Here is a 21,674-nt window from a genome sequence, read left to right on the forward strand (position 1 = left end):
AGGAATGGGGAGCCTGATGCAGTACTCGATCCCAGGACTCTAGGATCATGGCTAGAGCCGAAAGCGGACAATCAACTGAACCACCCAGGCATCCCTAAAATCCCAGATTCTGGATTCTTACGGGAAACCTTGTTTTGGGGATGTAGATAACAAGTTCTACTTGAAGATGCTAGCAGAGGAGAAGAAACCTGCCTGATGGCCAAGTGGGGCTGTGGCTGGAGACCACTAACAGGCCATAATTCTGTAAACTCAAAGCTGGTTTGGCTGGTTTCTCCACCTTTTCCCTACCAGGCAACCTTGGCTTTTTGGCTGTTTTTTTCCAAACCAATAGACAGACTTAAAATCATGTGACTTCTGTTAAGACCACAGGAAAGAAAACCGCGCCCCTCCACTGCAGAAAACAGCACATCCTGCTTCTGTCTGTGGCTTTTTTTTTTTTTAACCCACACTTTTCTTTTCTAAGTTGTCTTTGTCCCTCCACCCTGCCATGAAATTGCTGTTTCACAGATGCCTGTGAATAGGAAGTGAACTCATCCACAAGGGCTAACAGGACTTGGGGAAAATCTGTTCACAAATCTACTTTCCCCAAAATGGGAAAGTAGAGAGAGTCCTTGGGCGCAAGTGAGTGGGATGCCCCAAACCTGGGGAAGATCTATGCTTTCAGGGGTTAGGAGGGAGGTTAGGCAGGGTACAGAGAGTCACCAGATGTCACAGAACAAATTAGACTCATGGAAAGCTCCAGGGAAGAAAATTTCATGAAGGAAATTTTCTTAGTCAACTGAGAGAGTAAGGAGTTGGGAGAACCCCCAGCATTTGGAGGCCTTATTACTTCTTGAGCACCTACTATGTACAAAGGAATGTGCTGAGCTATTGAGAACAAGGCCCGAAATAGAAGGGAGAGGCAACCACAGAAGAACTGGAAGAAGGACATCCCCCTCAGAGGGAACAGCATGTGCAAAGGCCCTGAGCAGCTGAGCAGGCAGCTGAAGAATACTGTCCCTGAGGGAACCCTGTAGGAACCTGATGACACAGACAGGGACTTAGAGGCCAAGGTCAGAGTCTATTTATGATGGGAAAAGGGGAGGATTTTAAGCAGGGAGTTAACTTCATTTTGCAATGAAATTCTTTTGACCTTGGTGCTAGATAGATTTGGTTTGAAAGGGACAAGTCCAGGGAAACCAACTAGAAGAGCCTAGAAGTTGTCTAGGCTCTGGATGATGGTGACTTTAGTGGGGCCCTGGGGTCATAGAAGCCCCTGATGCCCTTAGCACAGTAGGAGGCTTTTCTCAAGGGAAATCAGTGTGAAAGGCCTGAGAAGGAAAAGTTTGACACAAGGTCACTTGAAAATGCAGGGCAAGTATCTAAAACAACCTGAATGCTGATGGGAAGTGGGAAGAGAGGTCATGGCCTAGGGGAAGTAAATGCTGGCTCAGGCCCTGGACTGGGTGGTCCCTTGAAGCTGGGGACTCAGGCCTGAGATGGGCCTTCCAGTGTACAAGGCTATCAGAGGGACCCCCACAAACGAAAGAAGATGCGGGCCGCCATGGGCCTCTGCAGAAAGGAACCCCCATATTGGATTGCCTTCTGCTCAGGAAGAAACGGCCGGGGCCGAGAAGTTCCCCCAACTCCCTCCCCTGCTCAGTAAGCAGGGTCCCATGACCAGGCCACCAAGAAGCCACTAGTAGGGCATGCTTTGACCATTACGTCCTCCCACTGGATGCACAGGTGGCCCACAGAGAGCCGATTTTTCTAAGAATCAAGAGTTTATGCCTGTGATCCAAAAGGCTGTGAAGAAGGTGGCAGACAGGAAAGAAGGATGTTGACTCACAGAGTGCCTCCAGTCTGTGAGGCCCCCTGTCTCCCAAGCCTCTCCCACCTCTGGCATCCTTCTCAGACAGTGGGCCCTGCCCTGGTCTCCTGCCCCAGGTGCCCATTTCCCCCTTTCTTCCAGCTCTGCTCTCAGATGTGTGTGGGGGGGTGGGGTGTGGGAGGGTTGGGGGTGTGGAGTGTGGGGGGAGGTGCTGGAGTGTTTGCAGCCAGACACTCCCAGTGCAAAATCTGTGTGTCACTGCCACAAGCAGGAAGTCCGTGGGGGTGGGGGGGAGCTGAAGCGTGGGGGAAAGGAAGAGGGGTGCCTGGGTGGCTTTGACAGTTGAGTTTCACTCTCAGATCAGCTCAGGGGCCCAGCATTGCCCTGGGTTCCAAGCTCAGCTTGGCCAGAGTCTGCGTGACAGTCAACTTCCCTCTGTCCCTCCCCCATACCTTCTCGCTCTCAAATCAATAAATAAATCTTAAAAAAAAAAAAAAAAAGAAAAAAGAAAGAAAGAAAAGAAAAGAAAAAGAAAGAAATGACAGCTGAGCTGAGCCCTTCCAGCCCGGGTCTTCTCCTCCCCCCAGGCCTTCTCTCCCCCCAGTTCAGCTGCAGGCCTGAGATGGGACTCCTGCCCCACCCTAAGCCACTTCTCAGCCTGGCCCAGCAGGGGTACACCCTCCCTCCCCTTCCCTCCCACCCTGTGCCCCAACCCCAAGGCCTCTGATCTTGGAAGGAAGACAGAGGAGCTTCTGTGGCCCAGTGCAAGGATGAAGACCAGGGCCAGGAGAAACTCAAGGGCTGCAAGCTTGATTTCCTCAGTCCCCACCATGCATCAGGCAAGACATCCACTTTCCAGTTCTCACAGAAAGTCCGTGACCAGTTGTGACCCCCATATCCCATGTTATGACCCCCGTGTGCTGTGTGCAGATTAGAGAGTGGTCAGGTGGACCTCAGCCCAGGTCCATGTGACGTGTGCCCTGCCCCCACCCCTGGGGCCCCCTGCTCCCAACGCCACAGGCACTCAGTTGGATTCCACGAACTTTTATTAAAACATGGGAGCCAGAGCAAGGTCAGACCTGGAGACCAAAACTGGTCAGGGGGTTCTGGCTAGGCCTGGATGGTAAATCCCAGGGCCTGCGCCATGAAGGAACAGAAATCCTGGAACACGCTCCAGACGGTCTCCACCGCGCAGCAGAGGGCCCGCATGCCAGCAGCCACGGCGCGCCGTAACCACGCCAGCAGGGCCCGCCACTTCTGCAGCAGGTAGCCCAGCAGCCTCTGAAAAAACCTCAAGACCCTGTCAGAAAAGGACTCCCTGGGATCCCAGCTCTCGAAGTCCTGGTCTTCAAGGGAAATGACAGGCGACCTCCTGAGCCTGGACCGCAATTCCTGCCGCACCTCGGGAAGTAACGGAGAGGAGTCCTGCCGGGACGAGGTTGGGGGGCCCGTCAGGTCCTGGCCGGCGCTGAGGCCTCCCCAACTTTACGAAGCCCTTGGACGGAAGCTGCCCACTTCCTGCCAACAGCCCCCCGCATCCGCTCAGCGGGGCTGGGTCCTTACCTGGCAGCACCAAGATTCAGACAGACAGAACCGGCGGGGAAGGGAAGCAAGGAGGCCACGATGGGCGCCTCACGCACCTGACTGTCGTTCTGGTAGTTCAGGTCCACGGTGTTGAGCAAGACCTCGTTGAAGCCGTCCTGGGGAGACCGGGGTGCGGAGGCTACGGACCTGCTCCTGCTGGTTGCTCTCTGCAGCCGGGAGCCCAAACCCGGGGCCCAGACTCCCTGACGCGGCCATGCATCTCCCCACCCTGGGGAACCAGCTTCGGGGAGGGGCGGTGCCCAGACTCACCTCCAGCTCCTGTAGCACTACCCACTCCTGGTGGGGAAAAATCACGTGTTCAAAATCCTCCCAGCCCCTCCCTCGCTCAGTCTTATCCCCAAGCTCCCGGCTGTTACTTGCCAGGCTCACCAAGGCTCCCATAGCTGGGTCCTGCCCAGGGGCCTGGGGACCAGCTGTCTGGTCTCCCAGTGCTGTCATCTGTATGCCCAATGACTCGGACGCCTTCCTAAGCCTCCGGGGGGGGCCTCCGCATTCCTCACCTGTGTACACACCGGCCACACAGGTGTGAACCGAGAGATGAGCGTATTGCAGGGGTCTGTCCAGTGGAGGGTATGAGCAAACCTGTGGTAGTACCTTCCTCTTCCTCCTCGCCACTGTCATCGTGAAATCAACCACCCAAGCCAGAGTGCAGAGAGCAGGGGAGTGGGGGACACAGTGACCCACCTGGTCCTCTCCTTCTGGTTCATTCTGATGACGATCACAGTAATTGTCCACCAACCGGTGCTGCGAGCAGAGGAGAGGCAGAGGTGGAAAAGACATGCCTGATCCTCCTCCTCGCCGCCCCTGGGGTCGGGACATTCCTAGTTCCTTGCAGCAGATCCCAGATACCCCCCACACCCCACTCCCCCAACCATGCATGGAGAAGCGGTTCTTACCAGCTCAAGTCGTAATCCCTCATTCAGGTCTTTGTCTGGCTGTGGAGGTAACAGTGATATTCAGGCTCATATGACCTTGCCACCACCCCCCCCACATGCACACATTTGCACACCCGCACACGTGTGCACATGTAGAAACATTGCTCCACAGGGTGCAGGGTCCACTGTGTTTCCAAAGCCCTGAGCTCTCCATCCCGGCCAAGGGAAGGACTGGCAGCAGCTGGTCCTCTCTGAGGTGGTGACAGAAAGGCAGGGGCACCTTCAGACCCATCTCCCCTGCCCAGACTCTTGGCTTGACCCACAGAAGTGCAAGGCACCCCAGAGTCTCCCTCACGAGTCTACCTGAGGGCCAGATCTGGTTTCCAGGGCATACAGGTCTACTGGGATTGGTGCTTCCTCTGGCCCTCTCCAGCTGCCACACACACATGTGGGGTCTACCTCCTAGAATAACCCCTTTGTCCCACAACACACACTGTTCCCCAGGACCCCTGACACACACAAAGACACAGATACAGAACTGCTCCCCGTAATCTACCCCCAGACAGGAAATCTGGCCACACAACCAGGACCTGCTCTGTAAAGTGAGTAATTCAGGGATGGCTCAGTGGGTTAAGCATCTGCCTTCAGCCCAGGTCCTAACCCGGAAATCCTGGGGTCAGCAGGGAGCCTGCTTCTCTCTCTGCCTCTGCCTGCCACTTCCCCTGCTTGTATGCTCTTTCTCTCTCTCTCTGACAAATAAATAAAATCTTAAAAAAAAATTAATACAGGGGCGCCTGGGTGGCTCAGTGGGTTAAACCCTCTGCCTCCGGCTCAGGTCATGATCCCAGGGTCCTGGGATTGAGCCCCGCATCGGGCTCTCTGCTCAGCGGTGAGCCTGCTTCTCCCTCCCTCTCTCTGTCTGTCTCTCTGCCTACTTGTGATCTCTGTCTGTCAAATAAATAAAATTAAAAAAAAAATTTTAAAAAATTAATACAGTGAATGACTTAAAGCAAAAGGAGACTGTGAAGCCATTTGTCAACAAATTATTCAGAATTTCAGGAAAGTGATGGCAGAGCACTTGACCCAGCAAGCTAAGGGTCATTATGAGACTGGGGCCCTGTTGAGTGGCTCAGACCCCCTGCTTCGCCAGGGGACTCCCCCACTGGCCCAGGAGAATGGGACAGAGCCAGGTGCATGTGGAGGGATCCAGAGGTCCGGGGCCAGTGCAGGTGGGAGAAGGGGGACCCACAGCGTGGATATAGTATCCAGGCACCCCCCCACCCCCCCACTCATTCTCACTCACCTTGGAGAAGCCCATGGCTATTCAGGTCTCCAGGGGCTGTGACCTGGTGAGAGAGGAACAAGTGTGTGCAAGTCTTCAGAGAAGCAGCCTCCCCACCACCCCCATGGAAAGTCCCTTTGGCTGCAGCTCCCTCCCCAGGCCTCCACGGAGACATCGGAGATATCACCTTCTCACAGATTCTCCCAGCTGAAGTTTCCACTTCTGAGAAAGAGCTGCTCTTTTAAGAGGGAGGAGGGAGGAGGGAGGAGGGAGGAGGGAGGAAATTGGAGCTTGTCCTAAAGGCAGGATGTGAGGCTGTGTGTGTGTGTGTGTGTGTGTGTGTGTGTGTGTGTGTGTTTGACACAGAGACAGAAGCAAATGACAGGCAGGGAGACCCAAGGGCCTGAGAGGGGGTGGGTGGGCACAGCTCTAGCCTAGACCCCTCCACACCCTGAGCTAGGGCAGGAATCTCAGAGCCTGGAAACAGGCCCCTTCCTCAACCTCATCAGTCTGGGATGAGGGAGGGGCAGTGGGAAAGTCCAGACTTGGGAAAGCACAGGGAGATGTTCTCTGAGCTCAGGAAAATGAAGTCATCCAGTTGGGGGGGTCAAGGTCCTGAGGAATGCTGGCCAGGTCACATGGAGTGGAGTGGATCCCAGCACCAAAGTCCAGAGAAGGTTCCAAGAACCTCCCGGCCCAGGTGTAGCAGGACCTGCCGGACCCCTGGGGTGGGCCCACCAGGCAGGGCACCCGAACAGACTGGCCCATGGGACCCTGCAGGGATGGCTGGAGCTGATGCCCAGCTACCAGGGGGCAGGGTGATGCCCTCAGGGGAGGCTGAGCGTGGCTTGCTGTCTGCCTAGGCCCAGATGACCAGGTGATCCTGAGCTTTCCTGGGGCCAAGGGATGTCAGGGTCCTGCTGCCCTCAGGCACCTGAGTGTGGTGGGGCAGAGGGGGGACATCCCAGGTGCCAGGCAGTCCTCACGGGACTCCCTCCCAGCTCCCCCGCAACCCTGCTCTGCAGCCAAAGCCCCTCCCAGTTCAGCACAGCCTCTGTCCTTCCCCTGTATGGGCGCCCAGAGCTCACACAAAAAAGTACTTGAGCCAGGGGTGCTTAAACTGCAGAAACGTATCATCTCCCACTTCTGCCGCCCTGCCAGGACTGGCTCAAAAACCACCATCTGCAGCCATTTTGTATTTCATTGCGGTCTGTGCCATTTTCTTTATGGTTTCAGTGAGAAAGAATTCACATACAATTCACCCATCCAAATGTAGGATTTTCATCACCTCAAGGAGAAATCCCATACCCCTTAGCCAGAATCCCCAGATCCCAAAACCCCACCCCCACCAGTCCCAGGCAACCAGATTGCCCCCGTTCTGGACATTTCATATAAATGGAGTCACATGGAAATGGTCACATTATGTGACCTTTGTGTCCAGCTCCCTGCACGTAGCACAGGGTTTTCAATCCATGTTGGCGGCGACATGTATGAGAACTTCATTCCTGGGATGCTTGGGGGGCTCAGTCGGTTAAGCCTCTGCCTTCTGCTCGGGTCATGATCCCAGGGTCGTGGGATCAAGTCCCACATTAGGCTCCCTGATTAGCAGGAAGCCTGCTTCTCCCTCTCCCTCAGCTGCACTCACGTTCTCTCTCTCTCAAACAAACAAATAAAATCTTACAAAAAAAGAAAAGAACTTCACTCCTTTTTACGGCTGAATAATATTCCATCGCAGGAGTCTGCCACCTTACATAGCTGTTCCCCTGCGGATGGGACACTCGGATTGTTTCTACCTTTTGGCCATTATGAATCCTGTCTCTGTGAGCACGTGTGTGCAGATTTCTGTAGACAGGGTTTTCCTTCTCTTGGGTAGACACCTAGGAGAGGAACAGCTGACTCATGGTAACTGTTTCAAAGTTACTGCACCATTTTGTATCCCAGCAGCAGCACTTACTATAATGTTGTTTTGAGTTCAGTCACCGCAGCGAGTGTGAAATAGCCCCCGGTGTGGTCTGCGGTTGCTTTCCCCTTAGGACGAGTGACCTAGAGCAGCTCTCAGGTGCTTGTTGACCACTGGGCATCTTCCTTGGAGGAGTGTCTATTCTGATTCTCAGCCCCTTTTTAAACGGGGTTGTTACCCTTCTTGTAATGACATTGTAAGAGTATGTTATATATTCCCGATACAAGTCTCTTTTCACCTATGTCCTTTGCAAATGTGGTCTCCCATTTTGTGGGTGGTCTTTTCATTCCTTATGGTGTCCTTTGAAGCACAGATGGGACCACGCCATTAAAAAATAAATAAAACTAATAATTTGACGTGGCATTTTCCTGAAGTATACTAAATACATTTTTAAAAACTAGAGAAGTTTCCACGGAGCAATGATAGTACAGATTTCACCTTGGACGCTGATCCTCTGAGCTCCCCTGGCCGACTTTTGGGTTCCCCTCTCTGCTTTCTTCTCCCACTCATTCCCTCTCCATCTGCCGCCCCACTGCCCATCAACTCTGAACCCCACCTTCGTCTACAGAACAGAGTGAGATTCAGGTCTATCAAGCTCTTGTGGCCAAACTCATGCCAGGTCCCTCTGTGCTCAGAAGCAAAGAAGGGCTTTCATTTTCTTTGTCCTCCTGTATGAGGCTTGTAAGATTTTAAAATACAAGTTTCCTCCTCCACCTCTTTTGAAAGGATCCTGACAGAGGCCCGGATTTCTGGATTTCCGGCAGCTTAGGATCCAGGTCATGGACTGGTTGAAGACCTCTGGTTGTTGCCTTCCTACTGGTCGGCTTGTTGCAGCCCACGAACCGCCCCCCCCCCCATCCCCTGACTGACTGACAGGCAGGCAACCTCCCTGCATTCTGGGATTTCCACCCTCAGTCCCCACCCCAGGCAGCCTTGTGGGCTGGAGGGCATCCCAAGAATGGTGCCTAAGTACCTCCACCCATAGACCAGGGCCATCAATCTGACTCTCTGGGAATGTCAAGAGCTTGGCCCCTAGGAGGGAGAACATGGCAGAGACACAGGAAAACCACAGGACAGGGTTCCCAGCTGCTGTCCCAGCTCCCTTGCCCACCTCCAAGCTTACTCAAATGCAGACTTTTGCTCTCACCCCCATTCAGGATGAGGGTGTGAGGTCTGCAAGTTTGTTTTTGTTTGTTTCATTTGTTTTTTGAGGTCTGTGTTTTTAAGTTCCCCAGGTGATTTTGATGTGCAATATTCCAGAAGTATAGTTCCAGAGGCACTGATTTAGACCCTGAATTCTGTAGGTTTTTGTTTTTGTTTTGAAGTCTGCATTTTTAAGTTCCCCAGGTGATTCTGATGTAGAATATTCTAGAAGTATAGCTCCAAAGGCACTGATTTAGATCCTGAATTCTGCAGGGAGTCCTGCGAGGGTGAGTGAGGTGGCCCACCCACTTATCACCCAGAGGTGCTGAGGAAGCAGTGCCCTGGACTGAGGGGAGCTAAATCCACACCGCACAGAGCTGAGGAGAATCCCAGAGTTCTCCTTGAGGGAAGCGGCAGATACTCTGGTGTGGAGGCATGGAGAGGATTTGTAGGGCTAGGAGGGTGTTCTGTTGAGCGGGGACAGTACTGGGTACAGAGTAGTGACCAGAAAGCAGGTGCATGGGGCCTACATTGTGGAGAGTCGCCTGGGTGGCCACTGATGTCACCCAAGACACACCTACGTGTGCTCAGGGGTAGTTTCAGGGCTGGGTCTGGGGTCTCCAACCCTGTGGCATTGACCAGTGTCTTGGAAGCGGGACAGAGTGGGACATTCCTGAGAAACTCCGAGCAGCGGGTGGAGACAGAGGCAGTGGTTCAGTTTCCCAGTCAGGCCGTTCCTCCAAAGCCCGAACAGCCCAGAGCTGCTCCTAAGAGCCGCTGTCGTCCTGAAGGGGGTTGTTAAGGCGTCCCTCCGCGGCGGCTGCGCTCTAAGAAATACCAGTTATTCCGGGAAAAGGAGCGTCCGGCGGGAGGAGTGCGCACTGGTACCCCCGCAACCGCGCGGGTGGGGCAAGGGAGGCGACGCCGTGCACCTGACCTGCCCAGTCTAAGCGCCAGCTCTTTCTCCCCAGTCTCCAAGGCTTAGCTCCACCCACATGCCCCCATCTGCGTCCCTGCAGAGTCCCGCCCCTGGGAAGAGAGGATGCACCTCCGCAGCGACTCAGGACCACCCCCCTAAACACAGACCCGCGGTGGCAGACCCGTCCCCCTTAAGGGGAGGCGACGCCCCCCACCAGCAGGGCCAGAAGGGACAGCAGGAAGGACAGCGACGGCCTCCCTGAGGCCTCATTGATTTCGCAAGAACAATCGCAGGTCCCCGGTTCCAGGGTCGCCCTGGGGGGCCGGGGGGAATGTGGACGGGCGCTGGGGGCCGGGCAGTCCAGCCACTTGGGGCCCATGGGCTGGGGGGAGTCAGGATCGGCCTTGACGCTGCCCTTGGGAAAACGCCAGTAGTGGGCGCCCTTGAAGAAGTAGGTGTCACCTGCGCGGGAGAGAGGAGACACTTCGGGGCCGGTCCAGGCTGCTTCTCCCACCGCGCCGCGTCTCTCCCGAGAGCTCCCCGAAACCCCCAGGAGGACCCCTCTCCCCGTGCCCAGGGCCTCCAGCCCCTCCCAGCACCTTCTCCCACCTGCGTTGCTGACGCTGACATCGTCCGGGGCGTGAGGAGCCCCTTCCCAAAGACTCAGATCGCGCGGGTAGCCGGGGTCTGGGCGCGCCGCCGCCTCGTCGTAGCGCCAGTAGCGCCCGCCCCGGATCAGGTAGGTCTTCCCGTTCAGCGGCCACGAGAACACGGCGTCCACCTCCTCTCCCGCCGGCAGCCCCAGCTCGGTGAGCGGCCGCGGGGCGCCCTCCAGCTGCCGGTCTTGGAACACCCAGAACTGGGGGCCTGCGGGGCGGGGCGGGGGAGGGCCGCGCAGGTGAGCAGGTGCGCCCCCGCCCCCACTCCGCGCGTGCGGGCCCCAGCGCTGTCCCGGCCCCTACTCACCGCTGAACAGCAGGATGCGGCCGTCGGGATGCCTGGCATAGGCGGCCTGGATGACCTTCACCTCCGCGGGCAGCCCCTCCCAGAAGCGATGGAGCCGCGCGGGCCGGGGGGACACCAGCTGGCCCGAGGGCTGCAGGCGCCAGAACCAGGGGCCTGTGGTGGGAAAGGGGCGGGCGTGGGGGGCATGAGACGGCAACAGATCTCCCTCCCGGCGCATGGCTCGGGTAGAGTGGCCTTGTTTTGTGGTTTTAGCCCTTAAAGTGCTGCATCCTGGGGGAAAAACCCCAACTCTGTGGGGTCGGGAGATCCGGAGTAACTGACTCACCTTTGAAGAAGAATATCTCACCGCGGATGTTAGCAATGGCATCGAAATTGCCGTCACATCGGTCGGGGACGGGAAGAGAGGGGCTAGGGAGGAAAGGAGAGGTGAGCAGAGAGGGCCGGGGCTCCTGGTCTCTTGGCTTAACTGTTAGGACAGTCCCATGGGCTAGGGACGCTCACCACGCCCATCTCACCAAGGACCACCCTGAGGTTAGGGACTTCACCCTGGGTCGTGCAGCTGGAGGGGACTCACCTGTCCGGGGGCAGGGCAGGGGGCGGGGGAGCAGGGGCCAGGGGTTTTCTTGTGGGCTTATCGTAGGGGGTTTCAGGCACCTTCCCTGTGGAGAGAGAGAGTTAGCAAGGCCTGAGTTTCCTGCTCTGCTGCAGCGGAGGCCGGGGACAGAGCACCCCTCTCCCGCCCCCATACCGTAGAGCTGCTGCAGGCCTTCGCGGTCGTCCTGGGACAGGCGGTACTTGTGGGGTTCGCCAACCGGGCCCTGGTAGAAGGGCCTCATAATCGAGTTGGGTGCTGAGGAGTGGCCCAGGCCCAGAGCGTGGCCAAACTCATGGACAGCCACAGCGAACAGGTCAGTCCCCTCGCCATCTGGGGAAGGAGGGAACATGGACTAGACCTGTGCCCCTCCCCCACACCAGGAAGGGAGGCAGCCTGGAAGCCCCTGGAGTGGGGCCTGCTGGCAGAGGGGAGCAACCAGGAGATCCTCCAGAGATGGCTGTCCCCAGACCCTTCCGCGAGCCATTTTGTCCTTCTTCTGTGTGTTCACTTATTTGGTAGATTTTTTTTTTAGTAGCCTTATTTGGCAGTTCTGGAAACTTGGGGAGCGGGCTGAAGAGACCCATGGAAGAGGTTAGGGAAGGGGCAGGAGGAGACAGTCTGGACAGAGGAAGCCGGCCTCCAGGCAGGGAAGCCTGTCCATAAGGAACACTCTGGGGGAAACAGGAACATAGGGATGCATTTCTCTCTCTCCCAGAAGGCCCAGTCCCTGGAGTTTCCCTCCTCTAGGCTTGTCTGTGGTCAGAACTCCCCTCCCATGGTCCCCTCAGCCTCTGTCCCCAAGACCTTCACCCCGCTCCCACCCCCTCAGTCCTCTGTCACCCTCCCCCATCTCCCCCTTCCCACAGCCTCCACCCTTCTCCTGCCTCCCCAGGGTCCTGGCTGCCTTCCGGCCTCTGCAGTCCATCCACCTCCTCAGGCAGGCACTCTCAGACCACAGCCTGCTGGCCCTGGCGGCCAGCCTTGTACCCAGCCTCTCTGACCACAGCCTCTTCCTTGGGGACCAGCCTGGGCGCCAGGATGAGCCTCTTCACGCTCTCAGTTGCTGGCCGAATCCCAGCTCCTCATTGATCCGCGGGCCAGCTTCTTCTCCCGCCGCTGAGAGGCCAAGAGACCACAACAGCAAGATGGCAAGAGAGGCAAGCAGCCGCCCAAGGAGGCCCGATGTCCACAGATGCTGATCGACTGCATGCAAATCTCTAACTTGGGCCAGTGCTGCTGAAAGTGGGTTTATTGGAAGGGACCTGGTGATCTGAAAAGCAAATTTCTCTCAACCCCTAAGGGCTGCTGGATGAGAGTATAAGAAAGAAATGGGTGAGCAAGTATTAAGAAGAGTAGTGAGTACGTGCCCACATTTTCCTCTCATAAAACCTCTTCTTCCTGTCCTCATTTGATGGGTAGGAAACTAAGGCACAGGGAGGTCGAGTCCAGTGATGGTATAGCCAAGTCCTCTGCCTACACCGTCCTGCCTTTCAGCAGTGACTTCAGATGGTCTGGGTCAAACTGCACAGGTACTGAAGAATTTTGTTGGCTGTGGTTTTCTTATTGCCCTGGAGCCTTTTTCTGAGAAACTGGAGGAAGTTTGGTGTCCACATCAAGTACATGTCCTTCTTCCCCCACCTCACCCCTCCTACCCCTGCTTTGCCTCTCCTCTGGCCACACCCTTCCTTGCACCTTCTCCTGCTTTGCAGCTGGGGGAAGACACACCACTGCAGCCCCAGCCATGAGATCCCAGGTGGCCTTTCTTCAGGGTCCTTGACACCTCCGCTCAGCTCTGCTCTAGACCTCAACGGACAGCTCCTCTGTGCTCTCCATTAGCCTGAACGCCAGGCACATGGCCCCTTAGGCTGCACCCCAGCTCTGGCTCCCAACTCTTAGGTGACAAATGCTGACAAATGTGTTTCCTATTTCATCAAGACAGGCCAGCCGATGTAATCTGTAACTTCCTGTGTGCCTGGGCAGACAGCTCCACCTCCCCCACACTCACCTCCTGCCCTGCCCTGCCCTGTGCAAGGACCTTGCTTCACTTACCTCCAAAAGGACAAGAACAATGCCCCACCCATCCCTCCATCCATCCCTGCATCCATGTGTCTATCCATCCATCCATCCTTCCATTCATGCATGCATCCATCCATCCACCTGTCCATCCATCCACCCACCTGTCCATCTATCCAGCAATCTATCCATTCATCCATCCACTTGTCCATCCATCCATCCATCCACTTGTCCATCCATCCAGTAATCTCTGCATCCATCCATCCAGCAATCTATCCATCCAACCATCCACTTGTCCATCCATCCATCCATCCATCCATCCATCACCTGTCCATCCATCCATCCATCCATCCATCCTTCTGTCCATCCATCCACCTGTCCATCCACTTGTCCATCCATCCAGCAATCTATCCATCCATCCATCCACTTGTCCATCCATCCATCCATCCATCCATCAATCTATCCATCCATCCATCCATCCATCCATTCACCTGTCCATCCATCCAGCAATCTATCCATCCATCCATCCACTTGTCCATCCAACCATCCATCCACTTGTCCATCCATCCAGCAATCTATCCATCCATCCATCCACTTGTCCATCCATCTATCCATCAATCTATCCATCCATCCATCTACCTGTCCATCCATCCATCCACCTGTCCATGCATCCATCAATCTATCCATCCACTTGTCCATCCATCCATCCATCCATCCATCCATTCACCTGTCCATCCATCCAGCAATCTATCCATCCATCTGTCCACTTGTCCATCCATCCAGTAATCCATCCATCCATCCATCCATCCACCCATCCATCCATCCACCTGTCCATCCATCCAGCAATCTATCCATCCATCTGTCCACTTGTCCATCCATCCAGTAATCCATCCATCCATCCATCCATCCACCCATCCATCCATCCACCTGTCCATCCATCCAGCAATCTATCCATCCATCTGTCCACTTGTCCATCCATCCAGTAATCCATCCATCCATCCATCCATCCATCCATCCATCCACCCATCCATCCATCCACCTGTCCATCCATCCAGCAATCTATCCATCCGTCCATCCACTTGTCCATCCATCCATCTATCCGTCCATCCACTTGTCCATCCATCCATCCATTCACTTGTCCATCCATCCATCCATCCATCCATCCATCCATCCACTTGTACATCCATCCATCCATCAATCTATCCATCCATCCAGCCAGCCAGCCAGCCAGCCACCTGTCCATCCATCCAGCAATCTATCCATCCATCCATCTACCTGTCCATCCATCCATCCACCTGTCCATGCATCCATCAATCTATCCATCCACTTGTCCATCCATCCATCCATCCATCCATCCATCCATCCATCCATTCACCTGTCCATCCATCCAGCAATCTATCCATCCATCTGTCCACTTGTCCATCCATCCATCCATCCATCCATCCATCCATCCATCCACCTGTCCATCCATCCATCCATCCATCCACCTGTCCATCCATCCAGCAATCTATCCATCCATCTGTCCACTTGTCCATCCATCCAGTAATCTATCCATCCATCCATCCATCCATCCACCTGTCCATCCATCCAGCAATCTATCCATCCGTCCATCCACTTGTCCATCCATCCATCCATCCGTCCATCCACTTGTCCATCCATCCATCCATCCACTTGTCCATCCATCCATCCATCCATCCATCCATCCATCCATCCACTTGTACATCCATCCATCCAGTAATCTATCCATCCACCTGTCCATCCATCCAGCAATCTATCCATCTATCCATCCACTTGTCCATCCATCCATCCATCCATCCATCCATCCATCCATCCATCCACCTGTCCATCCATCCATCCACTTGTCCATCCATCCGGTAATCCATCCATCCATCCATCCATCCATCCATCCACCTGTCCATCCATCCATCCACTTGTCCATCCATCCAGTAATCTATCCATCCATCCATCAATCTATCCATCCATCCATCCATCCATTTGTCCATCCATCCATCAATCTATCCATCCATCCATCCATCCATCCATCCGTCCATCAATCTATCCATCCATCCATCAATCTATCCATCCATCCATCCATCCATCCGTCCATCCATCCATCCATCCATCCATTTGTCCATCCATCCATCAATCTATCCATGCATGAATCTATTCATCCATTCCCCATCTCTTTCTTTCTTTTGGCTCACCCAACATCACAAAGTGCTCAAGTCTCCCTCATCCTAAGCCACCCCAGTACCTATCTGCCCGCCTCACCCACTTGACCTTCCCTAGCAAGTTCTGTGGTCAGTGGTCCAAACTCAGTTTTCACTTACTCAGCCCCTCTCACGCCTCATTTCACGCTGGTCAGGACTCCTCCCCCACCTGCCAAGTCTGTAGGCACCAAGGTCACTTTGTCCTTAGATGATCAAATCCAGGCCCATGTAACATACTGGCCTGGTTGCTGCCCTGCCTACTGCTGCCTGAGTCCCTTGTCACTCTCATTCCTGGTCACCTGTGGACCTGTTCTTTCTCCATTTCCCTTGGTTCCTCCTCTCATTCTCTCCTCCCCTTCACTGTGGGGCTCTCCACAGCTCTGTGCTTGACCTTCACATCCTACACTCCCCTCCCAGAACCTTACCAACCTCTGAATGCCACCAGGCCAGCTCATAGAAGCCTGTGCTCATAGTGCTACTGTGTGCGGGGCTCGTGTTGACAGCTATAGGGGAATTACAAGCCCACCTGCCAGCAGGTACTATTATAACCCCCATTTCTCAGATGATGAAACTGAGCCCTGACCAGAGTTCGCTTCTAGCCAGTGTGCTTAAAGGCTGCGTTACACAACCTCACTTCTGTGGATGCTATGGGCACCTCGTCCAAGTCAGAGCCTGTGTGTCCCTCTCCCGGATGCCCCCCACCCTGGAAAACAGCTCTCCCTCCTGGCCAGCCTCCCTGCCACGGCTTACAGCCAATGGCGGCTTGCGGAGTAACTAGAAGACCTGGAACCCTGACCTCCAGGCGGGACCAGCAATGTGGGTCGGGCTCCTCTCAGCTGAGACCACATCCTGACTTAGCTGCTTTCCCTAGCCCGCTTTTATTTCCCTTTCCTTCGAGAACATACCCTGAGAAACTGCTTGCACAAGAACTTTCATCTTGAGCTGCACTAATGGAGAACCTGACCCAAGTCTGAGAAGTCCCAGTTCTAGAGCGAGACACTTGACCATGAAAGCATCGCCCACATTGAATGGCCCACAAGGGCAGCCAACGCGCAGCCAACCTGAACTCCCCTCTGCCTTCCGAGAGCCTGTCCTTCCACCTCCAGGGGCCCCTGAACCATCACCACTTCCTCCCACCCCCTCTGCCCCCAGGGTTCAGTTAGACCCCACTCTTTGCCCATCCCGACTCAACTGTCCTCTGACTCCTATCACCATCTTTTCTGGACCCTGCAGCCAGTGGCGTTTCCAGAATGCCCGACCTTCCATGGCCCCCAATCCCTTCCTCCATCCTCCCCATTCTGTCCCTGTGCTTCCAAGGCCCTCTGTGTTATGAGACACACCATCCATCTGTTCTCTACAGCCTGCCTCCCAACACTATATTTCAAACTCCCAGCCCCAGATGGCCCCCTGTGCCCCTCCCCCTGATGACCTGGACTCAGCGAGCTCACTGACTTGCTCTTTTCTCTGCGTCCTCCCCGTAGTCCCCCCATACCCTGGGGGAACAGGACCTCATGTGCTAGTTGGCCTTCAGTATACATATGTGGGATGAACAAAGTCACCACTTCTAGGAAGCCCTGTCAGTCAAAGGCTTTGGGTAGGCCTCTCTTCTGAGCACCGGAGGCTAGAGGACTTCCTCTGCTAGGATTCCCCCAAGTTGCATCACAGTGTGTAGCAACTTCCGGTTACTATTCTGACTCAGCTGCTGGAAGGAGCTGTTTTCACCTCTTTAAGTCCATAGCTCAGGGCTGGGATGCCTGAGAGGCCTCGGTGATGGGTAATTTTCCGTGTCAACTTAGCCAGACTAGGGTGCCCAGTGGTTTAGTCAAACACCAGTGTAGATGCTGTTGTATAGGTTATTTTGTAGACGTGATTAACATCTACAATCAGTGGACTCTAAGTAAAGCAGATTGTGGGCCATGGTGGGTGGGCCTCGTCTAAGCAGTTGAAGGCCCTAAGACCAAAACCAGAGGTTTCCCAGAGAGAAAGGAATTCTGCCTCCAGATTGCAACACAGAAATCAAACCTGGGCTTCCAGCCACCTGCTTGCTCTGCAGATATCAGACCCAGGACTGCAGCACCAACTCTCACTTGAATTCCCAGTCTTGTGTACCTGTCCTACAGATTTTGGGTTTGCTGGCCTCCACAATGCCGTGAGCCAATTCCTTGAAATAAATCACTGTGCACTCACACACGCAACCTACTGGTTCTGTTTCTCTGGAGAAGCCCAACCGCTACAGTCTCCATCAATATATGTGATTGAAACTGAATTCTTAAAGACAGACCTGAGGAGAGCATGTCTCAGAATAGGGAGATCATACCTTTTGAGCCGTAAGTCCAGGTCTCCTCATCATCAAAATGAGTGTCCCCAGAGATGGGGTGCTCCCCGGGGAAGAAGGCGTGGGCAAGGGTACCTCCCTGCCCGTCGAAGGGATAACTGTCCTGGTGATATGCCCGGGCGAAGTCGATGAGGATGTCAGGTTCTGTTGGGTCCTGAGAATCCAGCTCCTGGAATCTGAGGCCTGACTCAATGCCCCAGGTGCTCAGGGCATGGTGCATGAGGGTCCGCACTGTCTCCGCGGTCAGTGCTGAGCTCTGGGGGAAAGAGCGAACCCTGGGGAGACAGAAGGCAGCTATTCCATGCCAGGCCCAGCAGGCAGGCGGGCGGGGTGTGTCCCGGGACCTACCTCCACGTTAGGGTTCGCTTCTCCCACTTGCTGCTGCTCAGAGCGTATCGGCGCCGGCGCCGGCGTCGCCTGACCAGCTCGGCCACCCCCAGCAGATCAGGCAGGGAGCAGCGGGGCCTCTGCATGGTGGCCATCGTCACGCGGTCTAGGAGAAAGGGTTTGGGGGGAAGGGGATCAGCAGTAGGACAACCTGCTCTACCCCGTTGTCTACCTGTAGCTACCAGCTAACTTCCTACGCAGACACACTGAGGCTTAGAGACGTTAAACAACTTGACCCAGGAGGCCCCGCGGCTTGGATGTGAACACGGGCTCTCCAGGTCTGGTAGCCAGCTCGGGTCAAATTAGGACTCTGCTCTTCAGGGCGGTGTCACCCTCTTAACTGAGCCCTGGACGGACTGGCTGCCTCCATGTGGTGATCAGATCTGGGATCTGGGGTTCCTGGTTCCCTGGGCCCCGGTGCCTGGACTCTGGAGAAAGGAGCCCCAGGGTTGCATGCGGATTCCTCTCATAGAGGCCGGAGCCCCTTGGAACATTGCTCGTCCATACCTCGCACTGTAGGTCCCTAGTCCTCACCACATCCTAAAATCCAAAGCCCCCAGGTTTTGGGGTGTCCAGTATCCCAGATTAGATATGCCTGGAATCCCCTTTCCTAGCTCAGCTCTCTTCCCAGCTGCCCCCCCATCTTCAAATGAAGATCAAACCTCACCTTATTGGTTGAGGTGACAAAAAGTATCCAGTGGACAGGACAGAGAAAGGCCCTACCTCCCTTGTAGATAGCCAGCATCCCCCAAGTTCTCTCTTCCCCGCTCAGTGCTACCTCCAAAATATGTACCCTGGATTCAATTGCCTCCTTCCTGGTCTCCACTCCCACCCTCCAGTCTCCATAAGCAAGCAGAGGAAGCTTCAACTGTAAAGCCAATCCAATGGCCTCCCTCCTTCAAACCCTCCAGTGGTTTATCATGCTTGTAATCAATCCCAAACACCTTTTAACCATCGCCACCCACCCCATTCCCAGTCAGGTTCTTGTTAAACTTTTTAATCTCTTCTCCTCACAGGTACACCAGCTTGAGCCTACCACAGGGTCTTTGCACTTCCCCAGGACACTCTTCTCCCACATTTTCCCATGGCTGGCTCCTCCTACTTGCATCTTATGAGTTCTTTATGTCATGTGAGCTCCTCTCAACCCATGACACCTTCCAGAGTGATCTGCCCTGACTAGCATTTTATCTTCTTCAAAACACAAATAACTAACTGAAATTATCTCGCATATGTCTGTTCGCAAACTGTGTGTGTGAGTCCCATGAGAGCAGGGACCTTTTCTGCTTTGTTCATCACTGCACCAGCAGAGCCTAAAATGGCCTTACACGTAAGAGATTCTTAGCAAATATTTATTGAAAAAGGAATGCCTGAGAATCTTATGGGTTTGGCTCCAAGACCAGCGTTTTGCAGATCTTGTGATTCAGGTGCATGCTGAGGTTTAGCTACTGCTGGCTAATGGTCAGGCTGGGTGCAGAGGCAGGGCTGCGGAGGGTTGGGGAAGGGTGGGGGTCTACCTACCCAGGATGCCTGTCTCAGGTAGGCCAGCAAACCTCTGCATGACCTTGATAGCATCCCTCAGCTTTGCAGGGCTCTGCAGCTGGGCTTGGGCAGGGTGGGGTGGTGGCAGATAGCCATAGCGGGTCAGCCACTCCTAGACCAAAGGAGGGAACAGGTGAAGCGGGATGAGTGGGAGAGACACCCCCTTTCTACCACCATTCTGGAAGCTGCCCCCCCTTGCCCCACATCTGGGCATCCGGAGCACAGGGGGGCACAGGGGGTCCCCAGGTGACCGCCTGTTGTCTATCTCAAAGCCCAAGCTCTCCAGACCTGGCTTGTGTCCGGACCCAACAGTCCTGTCCTCCACCTCCCCATCCCTACCCCTCAACAGATCTTCAAATCCCAGCCCCCGAAAAAATGGGGCCAAGAATCTGGGTTCCCCAGACCCCATCCCCAGTCACTCTTTGGCAACTGAATCAGCCCCCAGCCTCATCCGGACCCCACCCCCACCCCGCAGATCCTAGGAGCGCGAAGACCCCAGCACTCACCACTCCCAGGCTCACGTCCTGCGCGGAGGGCTCCGGGGCGCTCACCGGCGACGGCGGCAGCAGCGGGAGCAGCAGCGCCAGGAGGCGGAGCATGCCCGCGGGGCTCGAGGGGGTCTGCCCAGGGCCGCTCTGGGGACCTACGGGAGGGGGTCTGGGGCCCGGAGAGGCTTGGGAACCCCGCGCGAGGTAGGAGGGGTGGGCTGGAGCTCCGGGGGCCGCGCTGCGCGCCCGGGATCCTGAGAGGCACCACGCGGGGTACCTGGAGACGTCCCGCGGGGGGACCAGGTGGGCCGGGGTGGCCGCGGGTCCCGGGAGGGTGGAGAAGGCGCGGGAGGGGGCGGAGGTGCAGGCTCCGGGTGCGCGGCGGCGGCCTCTGAGTCCCCGGCCGGCTACGCAGAACCCCGCGCTGCGCGGGCGGCCCCTCCCTCCGGGCGGGGCAGGGCGGCCGCAGCCGTTGAGCGGTGGCTACCCGGCGAGGCCAGTAGCCCAGCCTTCAGATGCCCAGCGAGCAGGCGGGAGCCGGCTTCTGGGACCGCGGGCGGCGCCGGTGAGGGGCGGCGAGGAGCCCCCGCCGAGCGCCCCCCGCCTCCTGTCCCCGGCCGCGCCCGCAAGTTTCTCTTCCCAGAACCCGGATCCCCCGGGACTCTCCGCCGCACGGCTCGTTTCTGCTTTCTGCACTGCAAGCAGCCGGGCGGGTGAGGGGAGGCTCCGGGGCTCTCCTCCCCACGCCGCCCCTGCCGGAGACCCCGAGGCCGGCCGCGGGAGGCTGGGACGTTTCCACTCTCCGCGGGGTCCAGGGCCGCCTCCCCGCCTGGCTCCGCTGGCGCACCGGCGTGTCCGCTGCGGCTGCCGGGGCTCGGCGCCTTCACTCCCCGAGCCCCGTGGGTTGCGCGGGGTCTCTGCGTCCGCGGGCCGGGGTCCGGGCCTCCCGGAGACGGCGCCCCCTCCCGCTGGTGTTAGCCGTGCAAGAGCCGGTGCCCCGCGCGCAGAGTCTGGAGCTGCAGCCCAGGGCCAGACGCGCAGCGCGGAGGAGGGGGTGAACGGGAGCGGATCCGACAGAGACCTGAGGACCCGCAGAGCCACGCCTCACCCCCGCCGGGGAAGCCCAGAGCTACAAGGCGGTGCCGCAGGAGACGGATGGGGAGGAATGGGGGGGGGGGCGTGGGGAGGGGACTTCCCGGCGAGGGGCGAAGGGCGTGCGAGTCCCACCGCTCTGTCTCTGCAGCACGGCAGCGATGGGCGCCCTGTGGCTTAGATAAAATAAATAACGAGCAGGATGAGCGAGCTCCAGATACAAAATAAAACACAGAAATCCTGTATGCGTCCCCGCCAGCTGCGCTAACAAACCACCGCGGACCGGGTGCCGGAAACAACACGAATTTATTTCTGGAGGCTGGACGGCCAAGACCCAGGTGCCGGCAAGGTCGGATCTTCCGGCCAGTTTAGTCCCTCCGCTGGGCTTGCAGGTGGCTGCCCGGGCTCGTGCTCACCTGGTCTTCCCTCTGCGCCCGGCAGCCCTGGCCCACATC

The 21,674-nt window shown here is 56.3% G+C and overlaps 2 protein-coding genes across 3 annotated transcripts; both read right to left on the reverse strand.

Annotated features, from left to right (window-relative positions):
• Window positions 1-2,838: 2,838 nt before the first annotated feature.
• On the reverse strand, window positions 2,839-6,882 carry IL32 (interleukin 32). 2 transcript variants are annotated; one of them, XM_059154569.1, is made up of 7 exons: window positions 5,760-6,873; window positions 5,594-5,636; window positions 4,312-4,350; window positions 4,100-4,159; window positions 3,665-3,691; window positions 3,451-3,510; window positions 2,839-3,235 (listed from the first exon to the last, which is right to left on the reverse strand). In XM_059154569.1, exons 2-7 carry the CDS (start codon window positions 5,606-5,608, stop codon window positions 2,921-2,923), a joined length of 516 nt encoding a protein of 171 aa, XP_059010552.1. In that variant the 5' UTR covers window positions 5,609-5,636; window positions 5,760-6,873; the 3' UTR covers window positions 2,839-2,920. The 2 variants fall into 2 exon arrangements, with proteins under 2 accessions (XP_059010552.1, XP_059010553.1); XM_059154570.1 differs by lacking the exon at window positions 3,665-3,691 and having other exon boundaries at window positions 5,760-6,882.
• Window positions 6,883-7,859: 977 nt separating this feature from the next.
• MMP25 (matrix metallopeptidase 25) lies at window positions 7,860-21,268 on the reverse strand. The gene is made up of 10 exons (XM_059154568.1): window positions 20,146-21,268; window positions 19,619-19,751; window positions 18,062-18,206; window positions 17,696-17,988; window positions 11,309-11,485; window positions 11,135-11,219; window positions 10,886-10,968; window positions 10,561-10,713; window positions 10,204-10,461; window positions 7,860-10,056 (listed from the first exon to the last, which is right to left on the reverse strand). Exons 1-10 carry the CDS (start codon window positions 20,236-20,238, stop codon window positions 9,785-9,787), a joined length of 1,692 nt encoding a protein of 563 aa, XP_059010551.1. The 5' UTR covers window positions 20,239-21,268; the 3' UTR covers window positions 7,860-9,784.
• Window positions 21,269-21,674: the final 406 nt, after the last annotated feature.

Source organism: Mustela lutreola, chromosome 17 (genome assembly GCF_030435805.1).
Source record: "Mustela lutreola isolate mMusLut2 chromosome 17, mMusLut2.pri, whole genome shotgun sequence".
NCBI lineage: Eukaryota > Metazoa > Chordata > Mammalia > Carnivora > Mustelidae > Mustela > Mustela lutreola.